The sequence below is a fragment of the Psammomys obesus genome, unplaced genomic scaffold (assembly GCF_907164565.1).
Source record: "Psammomys obesus unplaced genomic scaffold, mPsaObe1.curated_primary_1811, whole genome shotgun sequence".
Lineage (NCBI taxonomy): Eukaryota > Metazoa > Chordata > Mammalia > Rodentia > Muridae > Psammomys > Psammomys obesus.
In genome coordinates this window covers 271163-298974 of record NW_026590767.1, presented here as the reverse complement: position 1 = coordinate 298974, position 27812 = coordinate 271163, and the positions used below count along the sequence as shown (strand labels likewise).

The 27812-nt window shown below is 49.7% G+C and overlaps 1 protein-coding gene and 1 long non-coding RNA gene across 3 annotated transcripts; one reads left to right on the top strand and one right to left on the bottom strand.

Moving 5' to 3' along the window:
* Positions 1 to 750: 750 nt before the first annotated feature.
* Positions 751 to 24262, bottom strand: Bag3 (BAG cochaperone 3). 2 transcript variants are annotated; one of them, XM_055608948.1, is made up of 4 exons: positions 23804 to 24262; positions 7529 to 7858; positions 5670 to 6071; positions 751 to 2100 (listed from the first exon to the last, which is right to left on the bottom strand). In XM_055608948.1, exons 1-4 carry the CDS (start codon positions 23987 to 23989, stop codon positions 1285 to 1287), a joined length of 1734 nt encoding a protein of 577 aa, XP_055464923.1. In that variant the 5' UTR covers positions 23990 to 24262; the 3' UTR covers positions 751 to 1284. The 2 variants fall into 2 exon arrangements, with proteins under 2 accessions (XP_055464923.1, XP_055464924.1); XM_055608949.1 differs by having other exon boundaries at positions 751 to 2097.
* Positions 24263 to 24415: 153 nt separating this feature from the next.
* On the top strand, positions 24416 to 25482 carry LOC129678219 (uncharacterized). The gene is made up of 2 exons (XR_008720329.1): positions 24416 to 24569; positions 24684 to 25482. It is a non-coding gene; the product is annotated as an uncharacterized LOC129678219 (long non-coding RNA).
* The last annotated feature ends 2330 nt before the right edge of the window (positions 25483 to 27812 follow it).

Here is a 27812-nt window from a genome sequence, read left to right as displayed (position 1 = left end):
GTGGTTCATAAGCATCCTAGCAGGGCAGGACTGTTGGCTGCCTCCCTCCTTTGGAAGCTTGCATGGTGCCTTCTGTTTCTGTGAAAGCCAGTCCTCAGGGAAGGGGCATTCAGGTAAGTTCCAGATTAGAGGCCTCTGGGTCCTGTTTCTGAAGGGCATGATGTATTCAGACTTACCTTCTACCTCACCTCTGGAGGGCAACAGGGGAACAACAGTAATAGGCTGCATGTTTTAGCAGTCTCTTGGACAGTGGAATTTATTTTGAGACAGGGTCTCTCTAGCCTTGGCAGTCCTGGCCACTATAGCCAGGCATGGTGGGGTATTACTGTAATCCCAGCATTCTGGGAGGCAGAGGCAGGCAGACCTCTGTCAGTTCAAGGCCAACCTGGTCTACAAAGCCAGGATAACCAAGGCTACACAGAGAAACCCGGTCAAAAAAAAAAAAAAAAAAAAAAGAGAGATCAAGGGGTCAACACGGGGAGTCACCCTCAGTTGCTCTCTACCTCATTTTGTGAGACAGAAGCTCTCTGAGCCTGTGGCTCACTAGTTCATCGAGCAAGGCTGACTAGTGAGTTGTGGGCATCCTAGTCTCTGCCTCCCTAGCACTGGGGTGACAGCCCTGTGGGGCTACTTGTGCCCAACTTTCAACATGTGGGGTCCTCATTTCACCCACTGAGCTACATTCCCAGCCCTGGAACAACCTTCATGCTATCTGCACTCTTGAAACTTTCAGAAACCACAAAAACCACCTTGAGAGTTATATAATCACTTTATTTTTCCTCCCCCTGAAAATCTAACATTAAAGCCATTCCAACGTATAGATATTCCTATGTCGCCTTGCACATCTCATTCTAGCTAAAGTTAGTTATTTCAGTAATGAGATGAAGATTATCCCATCAAAAGGGCAACATGTCTCAAAAACGGGTTTCATATTCCTGTAACTCTCTGCCTAACCCCCCAACCCCAAAACGCCTTCAGTCCAGAGCTACAGAAAGAGAGCTCAAAGCCATGGCTCACTCATTGTACCCATGCTCAGAAAGGCCCCCCAAAACAAGCAGAGGGGCTAGACTTCTGAAACAGGCAACTTCTTTATTTGTACAGATAATACAGAAAAAAAAAAAAAAAAAAACCAACCCTTTGTTAGTGGCTTTACCTCCACCGCTAATTACTGCATACCAAGTGGCTATGAATAATGAGAACCAACTGAAAGCAAGTCCCACAGTGCATGCAACTTAAAAGTCTCTACAGCACACTGTCAGTCAGTCCTGATGCTCCAACAGGACACTAGGGAGCAGCCGAGTCGCCAGCTGAGTCGGCTGTGTTGCTGGGATTTGGAGGTGCGGCTGCTTTGGCTTCCAGCTGTTGACCTTCAGTTTGTGGATCTTCATTTTCAGGACCTTTCTTCCCCTTGTCTGCTGCTGTGGCACTCACGCCCATGATTTCCTGCAGCGGCTGCTCGGACTCAAGATTGCTGGGCTGGAGTTCATAGACTTGCACTTGACCCGGGACGTCGATTGCTTTCTGCTCCAGTTTTTCCAAGATGGTCTGAACCTTCCTGACGCCATCTCTCCTGGCCTGCCGGACATCAGCTCGTCCTTCGGGGTCTACGGAATCCAGAGCCAGCAGCTCTTTGGTCAAATACTCTTCGATCATCAGGTATTTTTTATCAGTCTTCTTGCCTTCAAAGTTGTCTACGGCCTGCTCCAGGCCTTGCACCTTCTCCAGGATGGCTTCCACCTTCAGCACGCCTGGATGCTTTGGAAGGGATTCAGCTTCCCCTAATTTGGGGGGTGCAGCTTCTGCAGGGGCCGGGCTGGGAGCGGCCTTCTGTTCTGTAGGCACATTCTTGGGGGAAGTAGGGACAGCTGAAGGGGCAGGGCCCGGAGAAGGACAAGGAATTGGGGCAGAGGAGACCTTTACTTCTACTTTCTCAGCAGGAGGAGGTGGCTTCTGGGAAACAGGCTTAGAGTCTGCCTCCTTGCGGATCACTTGAATGGGGATGTGGCCAGGAGGGAGATCTGGTCCAGCTGGGCCTGGCTTACTTTCTGGTTTGTTTTCAGGTTGGGTGACAGGTGAAGGTTCTCGATGGGTCATGGGCTGCTGAGAAAGAGGACAAAAACTTTCAATAGCTGTCTAAAGCAATACTTTATAGCTAATGGCAAGCAGCAAGGATTAACTTTATTGGGTGTGTTCAGGCATTTGTTCCATGGTGTGCGTGTGGGTCTCAGAGGAACATTCCCCATCCCTGCCCCCAGAGGACCACTTTTGGAGTTCTGGCCTGCCATCTTTTTTTGAGTTCCAGGAGCTGAACTTGGACTGTCGGGCTTGCCAGGCAGGCTTTTTATCCACTGAGCCTAGAAAACCACATTCATACAAGATCTAATGTATTTTTATTTATGTATATGTGAACTATATGCATGTCGTGTGCCCTTCTCCCGGAACTGGAGTTACAGGCAGTGGTGAGACACCCTCACGGGTAATGAGAGCCATCAGCTCTGCAGAGCTGAGCCATCTCTCAATGCCTTAGCAAGGCATTCTTAAGATCAGCCAATAGCTGAAATACAAACCAGGTGGTGCTCGTGCGTGTGACAGGTTATCTGCCAAGCTGGCAGTGATCGGCTCACCACCCGGCTGCCTCCTGAAGACGGCAGCCTTGTGGGCAAGGAAAAGCGAGCCCCTGTAGTTTTCATGAGTGAAGCAGCATTCGGGCTGCTCTTGGCGTTCGCTCAGAGCACTTCCCGAGTGACTCCAACTCAGCCCTCAGCCGGAGACCCTGTCGCAGCTCCGGCTGCATCAAGTCTCAACTCCCCGGGCACCTTTCAAGGGTGACTTCTAAAAACCCAGTGGTTTCTGTTCAGTTCTGTTTTTGTTTTGTCTTGCTTATTTGTTTGTTTTCAAATAAGCAAGATGCTCAAAATAGTTAACCCTCAAAGACTCGGCCCCTGCATATTGATGCTTAACCCTGGCCTCTGGCTGCACAGCCCTTCCGGGACTGGAGGTCATGGTCACATTTTAAAATATGAACTACGTGCCGAATGGTAACCAAGCAGGGCTCTTCCAGCATCTCTGAGAATAAACACCTGGACTCTAAAACCCTCACATGGCCCCAGTTTTATCAACTGGGAAGAAATGTTGCCCTATTCTAACCCCAAGTAAAAACGTTAATTCAGTTTTAATGTTCAGAGAAGTTAAATCCTTGAAAGCTCTAAAAACGGTTCTTTGAACAAGATATAAAAGAAAGGCTGCCAAGATTAATGTCGACAGAGGTCAAACTAGGATGAAATGCTTCCCCACTGACTAGAGGAAAGATGGGCAGGCCTGAGGAAGATTCTCACTACAAATGGGCACTCTCTTCTAGGTGACTAAGTGCAAGCACGGATCCTGAGTGGCGTGCTACCTCAATGCTACCTCACTGGCAAGCTCCTCCACCGAATGCCTTTTGCTCCACATCAGCCCTCACTACTCACCATGCCCCTGCACTTTGGGTTTTAAAAGCACTGTACAAGGGTAAACACGGAGGAAAGGGCACGTGTCAAGGCCATGAAAGCATGAGAGGCTGGAACAGTTCCAGAAACTAAAGAGAAGTGACGCCTAATGTCGTTGTTTGCAGTCCTGGGTCAAATCCCAAAATGGGAAAGTTCTGGGAATGAAATCTGAAAGTGGATAGTATACCGGATAATGCCATTGCAAGAATATTACATTTCCGGAACCATTCTACTATGGTTGTTTCCTAGGAAAATATTCGCTGAAGTATTCAGGAGTAAAAGGGCCTATTTGCAAGTAAGCCTCATACAGTTAAATTAAGTAGATGAGGTCTGGAGCGATGGCTCAGCAGTTAAGTGCATGGACTGCTCTTCCAGAGGACCTGGGTTCAATCCCCAGCACATGGCGGCTCACAACTGTCTGTGACTCCTGTTTCAGGGGAATCTCATACTCTCACCCAGACATACATGAAGTCAAAATAACAATATACATAAAATAAAAATAAATAAGTACATGATACTTAAGAAAGAAGTGACAGAAAGTGATTGAGGCAAGCATTAACAGGGGCGGGAGGGGGCGCTGGGGATGTAGCTCGGCTGCCAGTGTTTGACTAGTGTGTAAAAGGCCTTGGGTTCGATACTAGCACCACGTAAACTGGACACAGTAGTGCACCCCGTAACCCTAGCACCAGGGAAATAGAAGCAGGACAATCAGAAGCTCAAAGTCATCCTCAGATACAGAGCAACTTTGGAGCCAGCCTTGGTTGCATGAGAGACTGTCTCAACAAAGCAAAACAAAACACTGAGCATGGGTGAAGGGCACATGGGACTTCTAGGAGTCTTACAGCTCTTCAGAAAGGTGGATATTGTTTCCAAATAGAAAAGCTAAAGAGAGTGCCGGGGAGATGACTCAGCAGGTCAAACACCTGCTGTATACATGTGAGAACCACAGTTTGGGCCCTCAGGGCCCACATAACATCTGGACGGGTGTGGCAGTCCACCTGTAATCCCAGCGCTCAGGAAGCAGAGAGCCAGCAAGCTAGCTAGACTAGTTAGCTTGCTCTGGTAAGCTCTGGGTTCCAGTGAGAGGCCCTGCCTCAACACAAAAGGTGCACAGCGATTGAGGAAGACAAGTCAACCGGGGCCTTCACAGGGATGTGCATGCACATACACAAAACAAGTATCACGCACAGGCATGCATGCACACCACACACGTGCTAACACAAAAAGATGAGGGTTTTCTGTTTCAGGGACTTTGACAATACCACTGTTTGCAGGAAAAAGATATTTCACATTTGTAGATAGGGAGCGTTCACTTTAAAAACCATGATAAGGAATAATTCATCTCGTCTTACAGTTGAGGACACTGAGTGTCCCCCTCTAAGCTGCGGGCTGTTCAGTTTCAGTGACACCTCTCCCCAGCTTCCCCGGAGGGTGAGCGGGGCTGTGCCCACGCTATCCAGCAGACCAGAGTGGCTACCCACTACTGTCCATCAGCCAGGGACCACAGGGCCCTCATGTAAAGGGAGGGGAATGTCTCAGACATGGTTCCTTGCTGTCAGGCTCAGAGCTTAAGAGTTAAGAGGATCATTTGGTTTGCACAGAATAGTAAGGTACTGAACCCTAAGGAACTCGTGCAAAGCATGGAGAAAGGAGTCGCCTTCTGGGAAGAGACCAGCTGGGCCAAGCCCTTGGAGGGCAGGGAGATAAGGGACTGCGCTGGTATGCTATAGAAGAGGTCTAGCCTGGGCAAACGCCCAGAGGGATCAAGAGAATGGGCTTGTAGAATAGAGAAAGGGAGACAATGTACCTCTTAAACTGGAGACCACCCTGTGGTTGGAATGTGAGTGGGGCCGTGGGGAGACCAGGAAAGGTGTGGTGCACGTCAAGGAACATGGTCATAGGAATGAGGACGACAACCCTGGGTGACAGTACTACCACGCTCTCCCCCCTTCCCCTAGAGCGGCTGCAACAGGGAGCAATCAGCCGAGAAAAAGCTGCAGAGAGTCCTGAGGGTTCAATAGTCCCTGTCCTGCCTTTTCACCAAGGACCAGCAACTTCTAGAAATCTGCTTTGTGTCTAGCTACACCTGAGCTGACAGGGCAGGGCTTTGAGGAATCCCAGCGCATCGGCAGAACCCCTCGGCCTGCTTCAGCCATCTGTATTTCTGTCAACCCGACTCCATACCTGAGGCCTGTCAACCACGGTGTGCACACGGATGGGCGAGGGGGAGTGAACCGGTGTGCCGCTTCTGGCTGGAGAGCCCTCCCGGCTGGACGCGCCTCTGACAGGTGACCTGAATGGAGAGGCTGCCCGGTGTGGCCGGGGCTCCCAGTCGTCCCCCTGGATCTTGTGGTACACAGGCTGGTGGGTCTGGTATTCACCCTGTTGGGCTGGGTAGTGGGTCTTCTGGGCTTGGTGGTAGGGGGGCTGGGCTGCCGGCCGGGTGACGTTCTGCTCGTGTATCACGGGAATGGGTATGTAGCCCCGGGGCAGCTGGTGGCTACCCAGACTGCTCCTGCCGGAGGAGGGCAGGCTAGCTGAGGAGGATGACGACGAGCAGTCAGAGGCCGCTGGTGACTGAGAACGCTGGAAGAGACAAAGGGTAGAGGCATGGTGCCGTGAATGACCCTGGCACTCGACATTTCCACCGGGCACCACTTGGCTGGGACAACACATTTCCCAAAGCCCTCCTGCGATAAACGTTTCCATTTTCAAAGTGAGGATAAGGGCGGTGTGTTCCTTTGTGAGGGAGCAAGGGCTCAGTGTGTCTGATGCCCTGGCTTCAATCTCCAGCACCCCTCCACTTAACAGATACAGTGTTAAGGACTAGAAGGGCTGGGGACACAGGTCACCTGCCTAGCACGCTCAAGGCGCCCACATCTCTGAAATAAAAAGGCTCAAACAACAGTTCTCTGTGCCTCTCCTGAAACAGGAAAAAGGAAGCCTGCTTGGCCACCTCCCTGGGAGGCTTTGAGGATTAACCGAAAGCATCCGTGTACAGGCCCTGGCAGGCAGCAGCGTGCACAGGGAGGGCGTGGTCCACCGTGTTTGCTGTTACTGAATGTCCCCTTATTTCCTCTTAACCTGTTATTGGAGAACTTGGTGGAGCATCTGGGAGCTGCCTGTGTCTAGGTGCAGGCCAGATCCCTTTCTCTTCTAATCGACCTTCTAGTTATCCAGAAGGTGAAGAAAATGGCTCTCCTGGTGGCTTGCCACTAAAGGCCTTGTTAGTTTACATTTTCTAAGATCTCTGATGTGTCGTTTTGATGTGTACTGCAAGAGCGTGACAGACATAGGAAGTGCAGCTCTCAGGGAGAAGAGAGACCTCAAAATCAACTATGATTTTCACCCCAGGATGGCAAGCGTGAATAGATGTAGGAGTCAGAAACAATCAGGACTCCCACGCAACCAGGAAATGAGGGCTTATACACAAGAACAATGCCAGTGGGCCCAGGAAATGAGCTGCAGACAGGATGACCGAGAGGGTTTGGCTACTTAGGAACCCTACCAGGTCTCAGCTCAGAAAGGAATGAATGAGTAATCCTCTTCCCCTAGTACCAAACCTTGCAGCGCTGAGCTTCAGGGCTCAAGTCTTAGAGCTGCCACCCTTCTGACTTCATGCTGGATTTCCTTCAGTGGCGCGCTCTGAAGACAGAGCTGCCGTCCTGACTTCATCCCCAGCATAGGTCCAAAATGTACCCGAAAGATCTAAACAGAATAACTCAGAACTCTCTCTGAAGCAGAGAGCCCCGTGTGAATAAGGAATGCTCATCTGGGAAGACAGGCAGCTGCACCTGGCTGAACTGCCTCTACCTCTACGCATTTCAGCCACTGCAGCTACCATCTTGGTGCCAATTCCTTTACTCCAAACATTAGCTGTGCGATGTCTGGCCATATGAAAACCACAGGTTTAAGATTCGGGGGACAATGTGAGGCCACCAGCTGCTTTGGCAACAGAGAACCACCTATGCCGCAGGGCTGGCCTGAGCCCTGTGTGCTACCTGGTAGCTATCTGGCCCAGCACGAACCAGGTCTCTTCTTACCTCAGGTCCATGGGCAGCCGGGGGCTGAGCTGCTGCAGCTGCTGGCACCTGTCCGGACTGTTTATCTGGCTGGGTGGCTTCTGTCATGCCTCCTCGCAAAGGAGATTGGGACCTCTGCGGGGCAGCCGCTGCTGCCTCGGTCCGAAACCGCTGCACCCCAGGTGGGGCGTAGGCATGGAAAAGGTGTGGCTGCCGGTTTTCAGAGCCTTCATGGAGGACAGGAATGGGAATGTAGCCTGGTCGGAGCTGGGGGTATACTGGGTGGCCTTCCCTAGTGGGCAGCAGCCTGGAGCCTTCTCGGGAAGGACCATTGGCAGAGGATGTGGTTTCCTAAAATAAAGTAAGGAGAAACAAAGATTGGTTAGAAACAGGACAGTGAGGCCCCTGGGAGGGAGGGGGGGGTGCTGAGGGGCTCTGACCTTCCCAAGGGACTTGGGCCTCACACTTTAGCCAGGCTAGCTGAGCATAGGGGCCTGGACTGCTTCCCTGGCCCTGCTTTCTCCGGGTTCCCAGAATCTACTGTGTCAGACAGTTTAAAGGTTTATAGGTCCTGGGGATGGTGGTGCACGCCTTTAATCCCTGGACTTGAGAAGCAGAAGTGGACAGGTTTCTGTGACTTGGAGCCCTGGCTAGCCAGGGCTATATAATAAAACCTGTCTCCGGAGAAACAAAACAAAACAACAACAAAAAGACGAGGTGCATCTGGAAGTCAAAGTATCTGTTTGAAGCACAAGGGAGGTCTCAGTTTCCCCCAGTGGTGAGACGGGTTTTTTCCCAGGTGACAGCAGTAGGGCAGCAGACGGCAGCAAGCTGCCTCTGCACACCCTCAGAGGCTGAAGCCAGGTGGTCCCGGGGAGACTCAACTCCAACTACTAAACTGCAGCAAACTTCTGAGATTCCGATAAAGCTCTCACATTTCCCATCCACACAGTTTGTATCTGATCCAAACACAAACCGTCACTTGACAAACTTTCTGGAGAAGCATGTATGCTTCTGTGCTGTGTGCACTCTGTGTTCTCTCTCTCTGTGTATGTGTGTGTGCTGCCTGTGTTTCAGGAGCTAGCTTCTTTGGAAATATTTTTAGAACAAGCTGCAAGAAGGGGAGATACACAGGAATGCAGCAGTGGTGCAAGAAGAGAACAAATTCGGCGGATTAATCGTACCCGCCTTGCAAGGCCAACTCATTAGCGTCTCTGCCTGGCTAAACTTTACAGCAAGGCTACTGGACCTTCTCCTAGGCCCACCTCTGCCGTTTCCACGGAAAATCCAGTTATTGCAAAAGAACAGCTACGTCAGGTCGAGCAGAAGCCCCCGCCCTCCTGGCCTGCCACTGGACAGCTGAGCAGGTTCCCAGCTCCACCCCACCTCCTTCCCTGCAGATGTCAATCGCCCTTGGCTCAAAAGAATCCTGTTTGGTCAGAACCCCCTTTTCTTTTGATCAGCTGTCTCCTCTGAGTAATTTTCTATCCACCCGTCCCACCGTGTGCTCTGTGCTCAGCAGGGAACTGAGCTCATCCCTCTCCTCGGCAACAGTGGCTGTCTACCTCAGTGGTCCCAGGAAACTTGTCCTTGCCATGCTTTAAGAAAGCTCTACAGAACATTTCCCCCTTCCGTGAAGTCGGCCCTGCTCGGGCCAAGAGCGGTCGGGGGGTTCTTCTTGTGTCCTCTCACAGAGTTGTCCCTTTAGAGGCCTGGCTATTTTGGGACCCTTGAGAAGGCCAAGTTCCAGATGTACCTCAGGGGAGATCTTATTTCAGACACTGAGGCCAGCCAGCCACTCACTGGGCAATGACATCTCTCTTCAACCAGAGGCTGTGCAGCTCAGCCTCCAACTGTTTCCTGAGCAGAAGAGTCCTTCCACAGACCAGGGGAGCTGTGCTGTGTCACTTGTACGCTTGCACGCGTCCAGCTAGGTCGGTATTTGGGAGAGCGGGCCTTCCTCAGCAATGCAGTGCTCCCAAAGAAGGGCAAGCAAATGTCAAAAGCTGGGGACCTGTGAGGTCAGGGTGTAATTTCTACAGCTGCAGAACTGGAAAAAAAACTAATGACGGACTCAGAGGGTTGCTTTGCATTTTCGGTGAAAAGACCAAAGACCATTAACTCTGCCATGATTTATATCTATATATACAGGTCTGGAGGCTAAGTGGCTGGCCCTGGAATGTGGCCTTTTCAGGCTTATGCATGGCTTCTCTCCTGTTGAGACCTTGCCCCTGGAGGGCCTCCAAAATACAGAAAAGGCGAGGGTGTCACTGTGTCCTTGGGGAAAGGGGCAGACAGGCACTTGGTACTCTCAGATTAGAATACCCACGTGCTCGGGACATCAGCATTATTTTAGCTTGTTTAACTCTCAGGTCACCCAAGAGCTGGGAGTAGATCCAGGCCTCACAGAGAGAATCTAATTCTTGCCATGAGGCATGCACCAGAGGGAACTGGCAAGAGTCAACAAAGAATCCTGTTATATTTTCTAGGCAAAGCATTCACTCTAAGGGACAGGTGCCCTTCTTTCCAGTTGGAATCAAGGTTTTTGCATAGTCTTGTCATATGTTTTTGGGGACTGCTTGGGGCTTTTTGTTTCTTCTGGCCATGAACAATCTGTTCCTCCATGACCTACTCCTTATAGCCAGACATGTAGCAAGCCAGAGCTAGCCTCTTCTTCAACTTCTGGTGAACATCAAGCCACCACTCTGAGAGGCCCCCTGGGGTCTTGCTGGTCATCAAACAAGGAGTTTAGAAGACAAGTTAAAGGTCTGGGCATGCAGCTCATGTTGGTAGGCTGCTGGACTAGGAAATCCTGGGTTCAACCCTAAGTATCATATGAAACAGGCACAGTGGCGCACATCTATAACCCCAGCACTTGGGAGGTGGAGGCAGGAGGATCACAAGTTCAAGGTCGTCTCTAGCTCCACACTGAATTTGAGGCCAGCCTGGACTACATGGGACCCTGTTCAAAAACTAGACAAATTAACGCATGAAACAAACAGGAAACACTTTCACCTGAAAAGCAGGGGCAGCTGAGGTATAAGGGAAAGATGGGGCTTTCCCACGGTGGAGGCTGCCCAGAATCTGAGCTCATTTTGACCACCATTAGTTAAAAGTGAGAGGGGATATTTCCCTTACCTCTGTAAGCCTTGGTTTCCTTTCCTATAAAACAAAAACAGGCAACAAGCACCCTACATAACCGGAATGAGCCTGTTTGTGACAGGACCTCACAGGTAGCCCAGGCTGCCCTCAAACTTTTGATTTTCCTGCTTGAGCCACCAGGGTGCAGGGAACATGGGTGTGACTCCAGGCCCGGCTTTCTGATTTATTTTTATTTTTAATTTAAAGTATGCCTTAGTGTTTGTTTCCTGCAAGAATGTGCGCCGCACGTACACTGTACCCTCAGAGGCCAGAAGAGAGCACTGGATCCCCAGGGGCTGAAGTTACGAACAGTTCTGGGCGGCCATGTGGGTGCTAGGGCTCAATCTCTGGAAAAACATCTGGGGCTCTTAACTGCTAAGCCACCATCTCTCCACAACTGAGGTCTTTTTTTTTCTTTTTCTTTTTTCAAGACAGGGTTTCTCTGTGTAACCGCAGTTGTCCTGGTATTCACTCTCTAGACCAGGTTAGCCTCGAACTCAGAGATCAGATTGCCTTTGCCTGGGATTATAGGTGTGCCCGCAACACCTGGTCTTTTAAAAATATTGACTATGGTGAGACCTGAGAAGGGCATCAGATCCCCTGGAGCTGTAGTTGCAGACTACAGCAACTATACAGACTATAGGTGCTGGGAACTGAATGAGGGTCCTCTGCAAAAGCTGTAGGTAGTCGTAACTGGGTGAGGGTTTTTGTTTATTTGCTTGTTTTTGAGACAAGGTTTCTCTGTGTACTCTTGGCTGTCCTGGACTTCCTTGTAGACCAGGCTGGCCTTCAACTCACAGTGATCCGCCTGCCTCTTCCTTCCTCTCCCTGAGTGTTGGGATTAAAGGTGTAAGCCACCACGCCCAGCAGGGTGAAGTTTTATAAAACACACTTAAGAGGGACCTGGAGTAGGTCCTGAACAAATCAGAGTTCCCTCCCTGAAGAGACACAAGAGCAACAAAGAAACCCAGAGGGACAAAGCTAACTGATGGTGACAGACATCTACGTGGTCACCTGCAAAAGTGTCTTGGAAGGTTCTGGAAGGAGCCTTGGGTTAATGAAAATATTCTCTGTATCTGGGAGGTGTATATACCTGGGTCTGTATACAGACTCAATTAAATACTCCACTCTTCTGCAGCCTTGAACTACAGTGAGTTCACTGCCCACCCCTGTCACAGCCCACCCACCCCACCAGCCCAGTCTATGCCCCTCAGAGTCAGGCCAGATTGTGGAGGCTTCTAGAGGCCACCCCTATATCACAGGCACTGAAAACCTTGCCTCTTATCCAGCTCACTTGTGTTTTGTACCTCAGCTGAAAAAGCAAAGGGAGAGAAGGAGGAAGCCCCATCCAGCTCACATAGGGACATAGACAGGAGAGGCAACATATGACCTGAGTCTTTCCAGAAGTGGTAGGTCTGGGTCCAGGGAGGAAGTCAGGAGGTAACCACGATGGTGAGCATGAGCAGATGCTAAACCGAGCAAAATGAGACTGGAGGGGGAGGGTATAAATAGATGCCTCGACAGGACAGGAGGAACCAAAAAGGAGACATAACAATATGGAAGAAAAGCAGCAACTAAAGCACATCAAGACGTGTAGGAAGAAGTCATAGATAAGTGGGGAGTGAGAGCATGCAGGGGAGCTCACTGGGGAAGAGAGGAGGTGGGAAGTCCTCTGTGGCTGAAAGGACATGAGGAAAAGTGGGAGGTTCCACCAAGACTCTGGTCTTGAGCTTGGAGTCAGCTGAGAATGGCACTGCTGGCTGGCAGCAGCTGGAAGGCAGGGATGGCCATTCAGGAAAGCCTGGCCAGAGGCTGCTTTTCCTTTTAGTCCTGGGTTTCTTGGATCTGTGTGAATTATTCATTCACATATGCCATTTGGTCGTCACCAAGAGTGCTGCACCCAAGAAGTTCCAGGCTCCCCTTTATCCCTCTGGTGGGTTTTGTTTGGAAAGAAGTATTTTGATGAGCCAAATGACTTCACAGAATAGGTCAGTAACACATCCAGCACAACAATAACTTCAGCCACAGCAAGGTGCACTGGGCCTTCTTTGGTCTTGTTGTGTCTGTGTGCACGTGCACTTGCACAAATGACAAAAAAAAAAAAAAGTGTAACACTTGTAATTCCTCTTGAGTACTGTATAAACATATCTCTTCAGTTCACTCGGAGGTGTCCCCAAGCTCAAGCTCACATCCAAAGTCAGCCTTTTAGTCACACCAGCATCTTTCAGGTAAGACTCATCACCTCTAACACCCCGACTACAATGAGGACCCCAGGAATCTCCATCTGGGCTGGGCGAAGCGGTATGGGGCCAGCACACGACAGGGACTGGGCACCAGCACGGCTACCAAGCAGAAGCCGGGGAACCTCCCCCTCTTTCCGGGGAACCTCCCTGCGGCTCAGCTCCTTAGCCTTATCTTTGGCTGAAGACATGCAAAATCTAATTAGGGAATGAGAGCCTCAGGGTCTGACTTCCACTTATCTGCCTACATTAACTTATAAACGAATGTGCTCATTTCACTGTTGTTTGCATATTGCATTAAAGTCTATCTTAGGGCACCAAACAACTCCATGAGACGGCCAGAATAAAAAATCAGGGGAGAAAAAAGAGCAATACTAGAGGAGCCAAAATATGCCCTTTTAGGCACAAAACATTATTATTAAAGAAAGCCTGAAGATAGGCTGAGCTCAGTGAGCGTTGGGCTTGTCTGCATGTCTGTAGTAAGTGAAAAAAATTACTGACCAAAAGACTACCCTTGGCCTGCCTCTGGCCCCACCCACGTGGCATTCGGGCAGCCCGCACACCCTCCTGGGGCCCGGGTTTTCTTAGCTATAAAATTCAGGGTGGTCCAGGAATATTCTACAAAGTAGTAGTTCTCAGACTGCTGGAGACAATGGAGCACCCAGTAAAAATAAAAATAAAAATGATGAAGACTCTACGTCAGTCGCAAGCCAGTCTTACTCAGCTGGGGTAAGAGGGCCCAGGGGGCCGGTAAGAAGAAGTAAGGGTCTGAGGTATGTACCGGAAATTGCAGGAACTCAAAGTACCCCAAAGGTTTATATCCCAAACTAAGTCAAGGCTGAGCCCCACCCCCACCCTCATATCTCAGAAGCGGCGTGGAGCGAACAGCCGCTAGGTACATCCATGTTCAGCAGACCATGCATGAGCTGGCCTACTCATTTTCTCAGGACAGATGAAGAGTTGGTTCCCGACACACTAGGTAGGCGGCCCTCGGATCCTGGCTCTTAATAAGGTGGGCTTGATGCCTTCAACCACAGTTCCCATTACAGGAGCAGTGGCAGTGGTCAGCGCTCCCAACGCGCGCCCCGGGAGTTTTAAGTAGAGCACCCATTCTATTAACTGGGTTTTTAGGCCGAAAGGGCTCTTGTCCAGATCAGCCTTTGAATTTTCAGAACATCTAACACCAATGAGAAAGGCAGAGGCTTGAAAGAGAGCCTAGATTTCCCGGTGGAGAAGTGAAGCAGGGCAGAAGTGAAGCAGCTTGGCTCGCCTCTACCAGGCAGGGGACACATGACAGAACTCTCCCCTCCGCAGCCACCTGAGCTTCCGTGACCCATCACAGCCTTTTGTTTGGTCTGAGGGGCCACATAAATGACTTATCTACGGATGTGACACATAAGCAGCTATGCATTCCCACAGCCAAGCTCAAAATTCTTAGTTCCACCTGAGTTCTTACACTGGCTCGCCACTGCTTCTGGGGGCTTGAGAGACGCCGGGCAAATGTGGACTGAGAACCTAGACCCACATGCCACTCTAAGCCGTTCACAGCACTTCTGAAGAGACAGGTTCTGTCTGGGACTCCCGGTAAGGTCGTGGGCTGAAGAGATGACTCCACACTGCTATTACAGAGGACCGAGGTTCGGTTCCGGGCACCGACATTTAGTGTCTCACAGTAGCCTGTAATTCCAGCTCCAAGAGATCCAGAGTCCTCTTGTGGCCTCTGCAAGTGACTGCACTCAACATGTGTAAACCTGCACCTACAACACACACCTAATTAAAACTAATCGTGAGTAAATCTTTAAAAAAAAAACCTTTTGGCTAGAAAACTGGGAGTCACAGGTGACCAGAGGCCTGCTCTGATATGCCAGTTATTCAAATAGAAAAACACTTTAGCCTAGGATTCATAAAAGGGATGCCCTTGTGTATTTTAGAAGATGAAACCTGTAATGCAAAATTCCCCTACCTGACAGGGGGTTCCTCATGTTTGTTCGGTTTTCGTTTTTATTTTTTTTTAATATTAGTTACAGTTTATTAACCTTGTATCCCAGCTGTATCCCATTCCCTCATTCCCTCCCAACCCCACCCTCCCTCATTCATCTCCTCCCTGCCCCCTTCCAAGTCCACTGATAGGGGAGGACCTCCTCCGCTTTCATCAGACCCTGGTTTATCAGGTATCTTCAGGACTGGCTAGGCTCTGGCCTAGCAAGCCTGTGTTTGTTTTGTTTTAAATAGTTTTCACATAGGTCAGTTTGGCCTTGAACTTGCTATGTACCTGAGGATGGTCTTGAACTCATGATCCTCCTGCCTCTCATCTCCCAAGCGTAAGGATTATAGGAATATGCCACCTTCACTGGCTGTTTTTGAATGACTTAAGTGAGATCAGGCGTGAGAAAGTCTTTGTAAACAAACAGTGAGCTATTCCCTGCCCTACACAATCACAAGCTTTCATTCCACAGTTATTGATAGACTAAGAGTTGGCCTGTCATCACAAAACCCAGTTCTTTGGTGCCTCTTATGATTGGTAACTAGAAGCCCTTTCGTCTCACTCTTAGGAGACCAGTTAGGAAGAATGCCACCGTCTATGCTGAGAACTGACCTGGAAGTGAACAGAACCAACTCAGTACCCCAAAAAGTCCAAGTCCTGAACCGTCTTCTCCCAAAGAGAAGACGCTTCTCCCAGCTGCTACCTCACTGCTGGGAAACGGCATGTAAAGGCATAGAACGGGGGCTCCTCACACATCCAGAGACTAAGGGGGAGAAAAGCCAGGCCAGGGTATGCAAAGGCTGGTGTGGGAGCAGAGCATCTGCTGGCACCACCTCAACATTCTCACCGCATCCCTCAGAGGAGCCCACATATGGTTCTAGAACAAGTATAACCAGCAGTGGCTGCTGGGTATTTCCCCTGCTGGAGGGAGTTCCTGGGAACCCACAGCCAGCCCCCAGCATCCCCTCCTCTGGTATTCCACCTGAGATAAAGGAATGGGATGGACCTTGAGTCACAAGGCATGCTGGTGCACAGCTCTGTGGAGAAGTCCAATCAAGAGGCACTCAGCTCCTAAGCTCACAACTTCAGGAGAAAAAAAAAAAAAAATCAAGTACTTGCTTCTTCTTGGGGGGGAAAAAAAAGGAAAAAAATTGCTGTAATCAATGCAGATGGAAAAGTACCCGAAGCTCCACTCCGGGAAGCAAACTGAATTTAAAGAGATTGGGGGAAGGGGGAACTCCTTGAGCATTTCCACAGCCTTCCCAAGGTCTTGTTCCAGACGAAAGGTAAACACTCCCATCCAGTCCTTTCCCCCCTTCATTCCTGCCATCAATGGGGCTCCCGGTTCCTGCCTGGCACTGTTCTCAGGACTGCAGAGACGACCAGGAACCCGGGCTAAATAATGAAGACTTCCATGCAGCACGGTGTGGTAGCCCCTCCCCTTTGATGTCCCTGGTATAAACCAACAGGCCTACCGAGCAAAGAGGCCTGATGGAGGCTCCAGAAGACGAAGAGCCTTCACCTGACCCGCTACAGTGTTCCAAGGCTATCTGAACACCAGCCAAGGGAGAATCAGCCAAATTTAAGTCAAGCTTGTGAGAGACAAGACTTCAGGCCTATGTGTTGTCTGAAAGACCCATGCACGGCCAGGTCTGTTATATGGGAGGGTCAGCTGGGCGCCTATCTTCAGAGACCTTCCCACGGGTCGTGGCAAACATCTCTAGGAACTGTCCATAGGCTTTGAACGAAGCACCCTCATTCACTGTCTCCTTTGATTCTCTCTACCTTGTTAAGAGTGGTGCTTGCTGTGCCCTCTTACGGAAGAAACAGGCTAATGGAGGGCATGTGATTTGCTTAACACCCCAGAACCCATTTTTGTAAGGCTGGGCACATAACTTTTTCCCTGCCACTTGCCTGCCACTCCTGGATGATGCCTGTGACCTCTCTTCAAACCCTTTATCTTCCCCAGGCCAAAAAAAAAAAAAAAAAAAAAAACAAACAAACAAAAAAAAAAAACAAGAGGAATAGCATCTCACTCCTCCTGGGCTGAGGCTCAGACCTGAACGTTCAGTTTGGGTGTGCTCCAAGTCAGGGAGGGACAGCTCTGTGCTGAGTCATTGGCCCAGCCAAGGCAGCAGCAGCAAGCAAAGACTTTTCACTCCATTCTGACTCACCCTGGCTCAAAGACTTCACCATCACCAGGCACAGGGGTGCTATGGGGGGGGGAGACACCCCAGCTGCACCTCATGGATGAGGGGGGTTGTCTGATGACCTAACCCGGAAGGCTAAAGCATCCACCAATGCCTTTTCTTCTACGCATTTAGTTGCCTTCTAATTCTCCCACCATTTGGCTTCTTTCTTTTTTCCCTTTTAGCCTTCATTGTCCTTTGTAGACCAGGCTGGCCTCAAACTCACAGTGATCCACCTGACGCTGCCTCCCAAAGTGCTGGGATTACTTACAGCACCACCAAGCCCAGCCACCACTTGGCTTTTCAAATATCCATTCCTTACTTATCCATTCACTGTTCAAGAAAAGAAAATTTTTCTAAGTAACTGAGGGAAAAGCCCTTACACTTCTTTGGTGAATCCTGAAGAAGTTCCTTTGGAATAGGAAGAACTGCTTTCCAAGAAACATTAAGAAACTTTCAGTAGGAAAGTTGGAAGGACACAGCCCTATGCAGGGAGCTTGGGAAAAGAGATGCAGACAGGTAGCAATCTGTGATTCTAGGTGGTTCTGGATAGATGGTAAACAGTTTTTCTATATATGGCATCTGATCTTCCCGCCAGCCACAAGAAGATGGTGAGACTCCTTCGCCAGGCCACTGCTGCTGCCTACACAGCTCCGGATCTGCGGCGTCTGGCTGCTGTGGGCTCTCAGCCCCTCCGTACAGACCTGATGAAGATGCTGTGTCACTGATGGGAACAAAACAGCTTCTCCAGACCTGCAAGGGTGGACCCAGCGAGTCAGCACTGGCCTCTGAACAGAAAAGGCCATCCAGAAAGTGCCTAATGGGACAAGCTCCTGGGGGACATCTGGGAGCTCAGGGACAACACGGCTGTACCGAGGGACTGCCAAAGAGCTTAAGACACACTTTTTGTTTATACTTCATTGAACCATTATCCTGCGCCCACAGATTCTGTTAGGCAAGGAGAGGTTGAGAAGAAACAGACTCTGCCTGGAACAACTCAGCAGGGCTGTGAGCCAAAAGGACCAAGCAAGAAAGCCCACCACTTAGAAAAGAGATGCAAGTTAGAGCATCGTGGAGTCTATGCAGGGCAGGGGCAGCCTGCTTCCGTATGAGAGGTGAAGCAAGCAAATATGCCTGACACTCTTCCACAGGACCAGGAGCAGGCATGCCAGGCCAGCCTTTCTTGGAGCCACAGGCAGGTACATCCCTCTGCGTCATGGAATAGTTTCCACCTCGGAGAGCTGTCTGGAGTATTTAAAGGGACAAGGTTTTTTTTAAAAAAGCTCATATCCAGGACAGCCAAGGCTACACAGAAAAATCCTGTCATGAGGAGATCTGGTGACTGGCTAGGAGTCCCTAACGCCTCAGGCAGCAGTAGATTTGTGTGTAAAGCAAGGGAAGGGAGCTGGAGAACAGCACAGCTGGGCCGATGAGGGTTCTCCTGGGTTCCTGTCAATACTAAAGAGTCTCCAAGGCTCTTGAGAAGCAAGACCTGTGTTCAGCTCTCAGCTTTCCTACATAAGGCCTCTAATATATTTAAGACCACATTAAAAACATAGAAGGGGGGTGGGGGAAAAAAGAACAGGTCTGGATTATATATGGTTTCCTATTTTGGATGGAAGATACCAGAACAAAATTTTTAAAAGTCGATTAACAGTAAGAAAACATGTGGAGCGGTTTATATAAGGAAACCATGTGCCATTCCAGAAACAGGGACCACGCTAATCAGGCCTCACGGGGTGGTATGAAGCTTTCTGACTCACCACCAGCTCCAACAGCATCCAAGATGTTAAGTTTTCTCAACCCTGGCTAATGTCAACCACTGCCACAGTTCTCTCGTGTATGAACTCTACCCTCATAAAGGGCGAATCTGCTTCGCAAAATGGGGGACAGACTGTGTCCTGCAAGGTGCAGTTAGTTCTTGTGCAAGCCAAACACACAGGCTGTTCTTTAGAGGGAAAATGAAGGTCTTGGATGAACACCCTTCTGAGGCACGTGGCCGGGCTCCCATCCCCTCCCACCAAACCACTTTCCAGCCCTAACTGCGGCTTGCTGGAAAGGCTGGGGGGGGGGGGGTATGTGGAAAGAGCCGCTCACTTCCTGACTCTGCTAAGAGGCGCTCTGGCCTGTGATCGATGCAGATGGAGCAAAATGACCTCATCTTAGAAAGAACTAACAGGAGGCTCTGCTGAGCCTGAAGCAGAGTAAATGGGTCTTTCCACTTCAATCATAACTCAAAACATTTCCCAAGAAAGGATGTTTCTCCCTCTCACAGAACTAAGTACAATCTGCCAAAGTGGGTGAGGGATGCTGGAAGACAGAAGAGGGAGGGGGGCAAAGGCTCCAGGTTTGGGGTGGAGGGTGGTCTCCTCACCCTGCCACTGTGCCACCCTGTCCCTGCGCACAAAAGTATCTAGGCTCCCTAGGCATACACACCACACCCAGAGTCACCCCAGCAGTCAGGCTCCGGCAGTGCTGGCAGGCGGCTCCGTCTGTGCCAAACGAAATCAGGGACCACTATGGCTTTCAAGACCAACGTGGCAGAATCAGGATCACCAGAAAGCCCCCTAAACTTAACAACTTACTTCTGGGTCCTCTTCTGGGCAATCTGATTCAACATGGGGTGGGAGTCGACTGGGGCAAGTAACTAACTACAATGTGCATTCTTTTCAAAGATCTATCATTGTTATTTATGGGTGTCTACATACCTATCAGGTTATATATGGTTTATGTCTGGTTTCCTATATGCATCAGATTCCCTGGAACTGGAGTGAGCCACATGGATGTGGGTGCTGGGAAATGAGCTCAAGTCCTCGGCAAGAGCAGCAAGTGCAATTAACTGCTGAGCCATCTCTCTAGCCCCTCAGTGTATATTCCAAAATGCTCCCCTGGAGGGCATTCAAGATGGCTTAGTGAGTAAATGCACCTACCACCAAGCCTGAGGGCCCAAGTTCTGCATAGGAGACCGAATGCAGACACTCCTACCAAGTTGTCCTCTGACTGTGATGTGTGTGTCGCACAAACACGGAATTAAACTGAATTAAAAAACAGAACTCTGGAGACTGCCGGGATGGTCCTCATATCCACAGAGGTGAGCAGCCCTGCTCCAGGAAGGACGGCCTGGTCTGCCTGGTAAGGGATGGGCACTCTAGAGTACCTGGCCTGTTTATTCCCTGGGGAGGGGCTGCGAGGGTTCACGCACCTCCAGTCTCCAAAGGAAACATTAAGCTCTCTAAAGAAAGCCCTCGGCCTGTGTGGACCTCCCTGATGGGTGGAAAGGCCAAGTGTGAAGAGAAATAAGATGGAGGCATAGAGTGGCTGCTTACAAAGGTGTCTGCATGAGGACATCATTGCCTCCAGCTGGGATGGGCCAAGGCGACGCCAAGGGTGTTTATTATGAAAACAGGGGTAGGAGATCTGCTCTAACCACTTCAGAGAAAACAAAAGTCAACCCCGAGAAGACAACGTTTAAGACAGAATACAACATAAAGGGAGAGTGGTTTTCTTCTCTCCATGAAGGCCTCATCTTTACCAGCTTTGACTGCAAGCATCCAGAGAAGGGACCTCTATGGAGTGACAGCATCTCCTAGCCACGGCAGATATGCTCTGAGGGTCTCTCAGCTCCTCCCAGATAGGCCTTTGTTTTAAGCAGGAGCTCCTTCTCATGCTTCAAAAACCTATTTCAGGAGCTAGAGAGATGGATCCGCAGTTAGGGGTGCTTTCTGTTCTCCAAACGGACCTGAGCTCGATTCCCAACATTCACAAGTTGGATTACAACCACCTAGAACTCCATCCAGCTCCAGGGAATGTGACACCCTTTTGGGCCCTAAGGGCACCTGTACACTTCAGCATCCGTCCATCCATCCATAATATAGATAGATAGATAGATAGATAGATAGATAGATAGATAGATAGATAGATTTGATATGTATCTCAATTTATATATATAAATTGATATATATATATATATATATAAGCGTTAAAGGTTTTTCCCAGTTGGTAGCCCCCAGTAAGGTGCAACACAAGTTAGTGAAACTGCCCCAGTCACACAGATGTTCTGGGACCATCAAAGCTTGGGTTTGAAAGCAGGGAAGCCCAGACTGAGGGATTTGGCTCCTCAACTGAAATGTTCATTTTCTCCTTGTGCTTTGGGACCATGCCGGCAAGTCTGTCTCAAGTAATTGATTTGGTAAAGAAAACCCTTCTCCTGAGCTCATCACTACCCATCATCAAAATCCAGGCTAGCACAGCACAGAGGTCTCACACTTCAGTCTCACAGAAATTCAAGCCCCTTCTGACTTCTGCACGCGTGCGCGTGCACACACACACACACACACACACACACACACACACACGCCTCTTGTCAGCCCACTTGGCCCTCTCTCTGCTGTTGGTGCTAGGTGGGTGACCTTCAAAAACACACTTGAATTCCCTGCAAAGCAGGACACTACTAGGGACATTTCAAGTTTAAAACTAAAATGGTGAATTTTTCAATATATATATTTTTAAGCCCAAGACATCTGATTTAGTGTAAGAACAATGTTAACTCCTTTTGGCTTTTGTTGTTGCTGTTTTTGTCTTTACCTGGCGCAGATTTACGAAAATCCAGTGTAAAGCATCTACCTAGTGGCTACAGCAAGATTCCAATGTGCTGGCTGAGTACCGGCATGTACACGCTCAAACTTAATCTTCACTCTCAACACAGGGTGACAGCAGGCTGAGACTGTGCCTGTAGCTACAGGAAGGAGGTCTCAAATATAGCTGTCCGCCATAGTGGGGCTTCTGCTTCCCATACAGTCTAAAGAGGGTTAGTTCTGAAAGAGAACTTTTACCAATAATGGCTGAAACAGACACACACACAAAGATACATACAATTATGCCCACCCCAAATTACAGCCTCCTGTGCTAATAATTTCCAGGAATAAATATACAATTAATTCCCTGTAAATGTAAAGTACCAAGTATGTGGCTCAGTGCTGGACACGAGCTGTAGCAAGAGTCGTGAGGAAAAGAGTCTGTCTGGCGTTTTCAAGGCCCTGGGTTCAATTCCGGCACCACACGCATAAAAACAAAAGTAGAATTTTCTAAAATAATGAATTATAAAACATTTTTAATTTGGTCGAGTTTTTGAAAATTTCAAATAATAGATAAACTTTTTAACTGCTTTTCTTTTTTCCAGACAGCAATAAGTTAGTGTATTTCTTCTTCTTTTGTTTGTTTGTTTGTTTGTTTGAGGCAAGGTTTCTCTTTAGACCAGGCTGGCCTTGAACTCAGAGATCGGCCTGCCTCTGTCTCCTCGTGCTGGGATTAAAAGTGTGCACCACTATGCCAGGCCCAAGTTAGAGTCTTTAAGTGTCCTTATTTTACTAAACTTTTCATTTTTAAAAGATCAAACTTACATAAATTATTACTAATCAGTACACTAAGTATGGCTTTTGTTAATTATACTTTATAAGATCCTACCTAGTCAGGCAGTGGCGGTGCGGGCCTTTGATCCCAGCATTGGGAAGAAATCGACAGGATGTGAGTTTGAGACCAGCCTGGCCTACAGAGTGAGTTCCAGGACAGCCACACTACACAGAGACCCTGTCTGGAAAAATCAAGAAAAAAAAAATCCTACCTAAATTTGTATTTGTAAGCTCTTCACTCAAGATTTAATTGTTTTTGTTTTGTTTTGTTTTGTTTTTAAAGACAGTGTCTCATTTTGCAACACAGGCTGGCTTCATTCCAAATCTAATTACTTATTAATTTTTTTTGGACAGACTCTTGTTTATGTAGTCCATGCTAGCTTTGAACTCAAGATCATCCCGCCTCTGCCTCCTGGGTTCTGACAGGCCTGAACCACACCAGGCTTCCTTCCAAACTGTATTTTCAAACGTTCTTGCTCCTGACGTTGAAGAACACGTGCCTGGATATACCACAAAGGAAGCATACACCTGCTGTGTTCACAAGACTCCTCAGCTGTTTCTGGTAATAAACTTCCCGTATTTTAATACAACGATAACAAGGAAGAATTACGCCATTAAAAATACATTCTCCTTCTCTCCAGTGTGAGTCGATATCTTAAGGCAATGGCTAAGTATGCGAGGCCATGCCGCGGATCTCTAGTTTCCAAACTGTCAGAAAAAGTGTCTTTTTAAGAAAAAAAAAAAAAGAAAAAAGAAAAAAAGTAATAGTCTTCTGATGCTACAGTACACCCTCTAACTGAAAGCAGTTTCAACCAATAATACAAGTTTAGTTTTAAATACGGGGGTTGGGGGGGGGATTTATTTACTTGAGCCTCCTGGGGCACTCTACGCCTAAGATCCAGCAAAGTCAAGATAACCCTGAACCAAGTTCGGAACTTGAGGGCGAAATCCCCAAAGGATTCCCATTCGGCGGCCCGGCAAGCCTGGCCATGAGCCACCGGTACGGGACGCAGAGCGAGGCGCGGGGCGGAGAGGCGGCGGCCGGGCCTGGCCTGGGCCTCGGCCGCTCACCCAGCCGGTCGCCCCTCCCGGGGACCCGGCGCACCGCACCTCCGGCCGTCGGCCCTTCGCCCTCTGAAAGGCACCCGATGCCACCGCGCGGGCCGCACCTCGCTGGCTACCCTCCAGGGCCGGCCCTTCCGAGGTTCCTCCGGGCCCGACGCCTGTCCCGGGCGGATACGGGAAGGGACCATCCCGGCGCAGCAGGGCGCGGGGCGGGGTGACCCGCGTAGCCTTGGCTCGACCGTCGAGGACGGGCGGCTAGCCCGACTCACCTTGGGGCCCTCGGGGGGCACGCGAGGGTCGTTCCACGTCGTCGTGCGGCTGTTGTGGTCCACGAAGAAGGGCCAGCCGGTCTGCGGGTCGATTTTGATCTCCCAGCCCGGGGGCAGGGGGTCTCGGTCGCTGGCTCCGTTGCCAGACGCCATCTGCATCACGGGTGACTGGGTGGCGGCGCTCATGCTGGGTTGGGGTCCGCCCGGGGCGCGGAGCTGGGGCGCAGGTCACGAGGTCGTGGAGTGCGGGCACTTCTGCGTCGCCGATGTGTCCGGGAAGCCGGCGTCGGGCACCTTTATGAATTAAAGGACTAGGTGACGTGGCCGAAGAGGGGTGGAAGTGTCTGGAAATAGCCTCCTCGCCGCCAAAGGGGAAGGAGGAGATAAGGGGAAGGCAGCAACTGGCCGGCTAGAAACTTCTGGTCCCATCCAGAGAACTTGGCGGCCGCCGAGGGTTGGATGCGGAGCTCCGCCCTGAGTCATAGGCTATAATCGCGGCGGGGCGGGACCGTGGGAGGGATCGGAGGCGGGGATTTGCCACCGCCCCTCCTTCTCATCTTTTCCCGGCTGTCCCTCCCTGCAGCTGTCCTGTGTGCAGGCCCCGGACATCCCGGGGCCTGTGCGTCCCGCGGTCAGTGGGCGCGCACGGTGTCCTTGTGCGCCCAGGCTGGTTTTGGTCTCCAAACTCACCGCAATTCCTTCGTGCCGAGTGGAATGTCCCGGGGCTGGCAGTACGAGGGTCGGGCGCATGTTGCACAGCCTCTGTGTAAGGACTAAATCATCTTTAAGTTTCCTACGCCCCCATGCCCAAGTACGATAACACTCGGAGACGCTAGAGCCCTGCAGTGACGTTTTAATAACTTTCTCTCGCGGGCTTTAGGACTTCTCCGGAGTTCTGGAATGCTGATCTGACGTCACAACAAAGTGCTGTGGAAACCCACCTGCCTGCTTAGGAACACGGAAGAACAAAGGAATGAAGTGATGTCTACGCTGTGGCCTGCTCCGGGATAGACACTTTCACACCCTGATTAGCCTTAAGACATAAAACTTAAAACTCTGGGATTTGGAGTGGGTTTGTTGTTTGTTTCTTTTTGTTTTAATGGTAAAGGTGGACTTTGGTTAGGAAAAGAAAGATCAAACCAAACCCTGCAACTTTGTTTAAATGACAACCGACCCCTAATCCCATTGCCCTCTTAGTTCCCAGTGGTTCCAGAGAGAGAGGGAATATTGCCCAATTCAGGGTCTTAGGCCTGCAGACTCATTCCCTTACTTCAGAAACTCGAACTAATAATGAGCCTGATTTCCCAGGTTAGATTCAGAGACTGTGCTGGCACCCCCAAAGATACCATGCATGGCCTCTTTCCCTCAGATTTTTATTCTGTAGCAAATACTAGAGTGTTCTGACTATTTTTAACTTCCAAAGACCTTAGCAAACTTTGAAGTCCCAAAACCTTGGTATGAGTACTAACACGGTACCAACTCAAGGACTGATTCCTGTCACCAAACACACTAATGTGTAAGCCAGAACTGGTTTATCGTACGATTGAAAGGTCTGGACTCTTTAGATTCACTGATCAGTGTCTGTCTTTTGCTTCTTTATACCTGAACCCACCAGTACATGGCTGGGTCCAGAGTCCATCTTCAATAAAGGAATAAAAATGGATGTTTATTGAAGAGTACATACAAAGTGATTTTTTTTTCTTTTGGTGTTTTGAGACAGATTTGTGTGTGTGTGTAGTCCTGGTTGTCCTAGAACTGGCCATGTAGACCAGGCTGAACTTGAACTCACAGAGATCCACCTCCTTGAGTGCTGGGATCAAAGGCATGCGCCACCACCTCCTGGCTGTGGTTTTTTTCTTAGATGGTCACTCTATGTAGCCTTGGCTGTCATTTAACTCAGGCTGTAGACCAGTCTGGCCTCAACCTCAGAGATACACCTGTTTCTGCCTCCCATATACTGAGATTAAAAGTATACACCACCATGCCTAGGTAGGCTACTTCTTCTAAAGAAAGATTTGTTTATTTTACATGCATGAGCCTGCTTGTGTGTATGTACCCTGTTTGTGTGCAGTGCCTGCAAAGTTCCGAAGAGGGTGTTGGATCCCCTGAAACTGAAGTTTCAGATACGGAAGCTGCACCTGGTCCTCTGTAGGAGTAACAAAAGATCTTAACTTCCTGGTCATCTCTTCAGCACCCCACACACACCTTGTCCTTGAACTGCCCTTTTATTCCTACCGTCCAACTGCAACTTCCTAAACATTTCTTGACCCTGGGATTCTTGTCTTTCTTCCGTCCCACCAGCCTACCCAGGTCATCTTGCCCTCTCATCTGGATCCTAATGGCCTCTGATCTTGTCTCTAAGCCTCTTGCCCATACACCCGCCAGAGAGGCCTTTTCAAGAATCCACCAAGCCCACTCTCCTTGGTCTGCTGCGCAGGGGAGTCTTCCTCGCTCTCCCTGGTGCATCCCGCAGCTGACGCTGCTGCACCGTGACTCTCGCACACACTGCTTCCTCCACCAGGGTAGCCCTTCTGTCCACGCCATCATCCCCTTCGGTCACCTGCCCACCTTGGCTTTTCCCAGTATTGCCTTTGGCACCACTCTCCTTCACCCCCCCTCCCACCGCACACACACGTTAACCTCATGACCCATCCACATCCTGTCCCACCCTACTGATTGTTTACATTGTAAATGCTTGTTTGTTTGATGTACTTAATGGGCTGAATTTTTGAGACGAGGAGCAGGATCTTGATCACCACTGTGTCCCTATCCTTCGGCACAGTGTGTGGTAAATAATAATTATTAAAGCAACAACAGCTGTAATGGCTACTGCTCATTGGGCAATCACTGCATCTCAGGTCCCATGTTAATGACTTTACAGGGCTATCACATTTGATCTTTATGGTGGAAGCTCTGATATGCTGCTTGGATCTCCTTCCAGAAATGAGAAGCTGGTTCTACCCTCTGCTGCAAGAAGAGATCAGGATCTGTCCCATTTCTCTGCCAACAGTGCCAAAAGAACACAGGCTTGTTTTCTTGCTTTGAGATAGGGTCTGTGTAGCCCTTCTGTCCTGTAGAGCAGGCTGGCCTCAAACCTGCCGAGGTTGGACTGTCCATGCCTCCTGAGTGACAGGATCAAAGGCATGCACCGCCACGTCCAGTGAGATAGGAACTTTTATTAAAACCTGCATGGATGAGGAAATGGGCTTAGACATTTAGTAATGAGCCCACTACAATGCACACTAATCTTGTCTTGGGGTCTAGACTAAGTGAAGAAAACCACCTTGTCCCAGGTCAGTCTTTCTTCTGAGATAGCCCGCATCCGATGAACTGATCCACCAATGGCCGTTCTACCCAGCCCCTGAACAAAAACAGCTAATGGACCAGCCCAGTTCTTGCAATCTTCTGGATTGGGGTGCTGTTTTCTTCAGAACTGCACCACAGCTCAGCCTGTCTCTCTGTGTTGCTCTTAAGATGATTCTTGACTGACTCCCGATCCATGGCCTTCATGTCACAGTCTCCTTCCTACGGAGCCCAAGTCCGGCCAGACCTGACAGAGATCTTTGATCCCAGATACGTAAGAGGCTGAGGCAGGAGGATCAAAAGCTCAAGACCTGCCAGGGTTACAGAGGGACACAAACTGGAACAGTGCTCCGAGTAGCTCCAAGGCAAGGCAGCACACAATTTCCTTTTCACAGATGAGGCAGCTTGACTTTAGCGTGCAAGGAGCTTTGCCTGATGGAGGTGGGATTGAATTTCAGCAATTGACTGGAGCCCACACTGGCATTCAGTACATAAGGTAAATGAGTCAATGGCACAGTCCCACTAGTCACCAAGGGAGAAAAAATGTAAAAAGCTGTAACTGAGAAGCATAGCTTTATGCACACGATTTTTCTCAAAGCCAAGACAGTGAGCAGCAGGCAGCTACCATGGAAGAATCTAAATCAGCCTATCAGTGATGGCTCCCAGCTGGCCTGACTCATACTTCAGGTCACAGACAAGTGGGCTC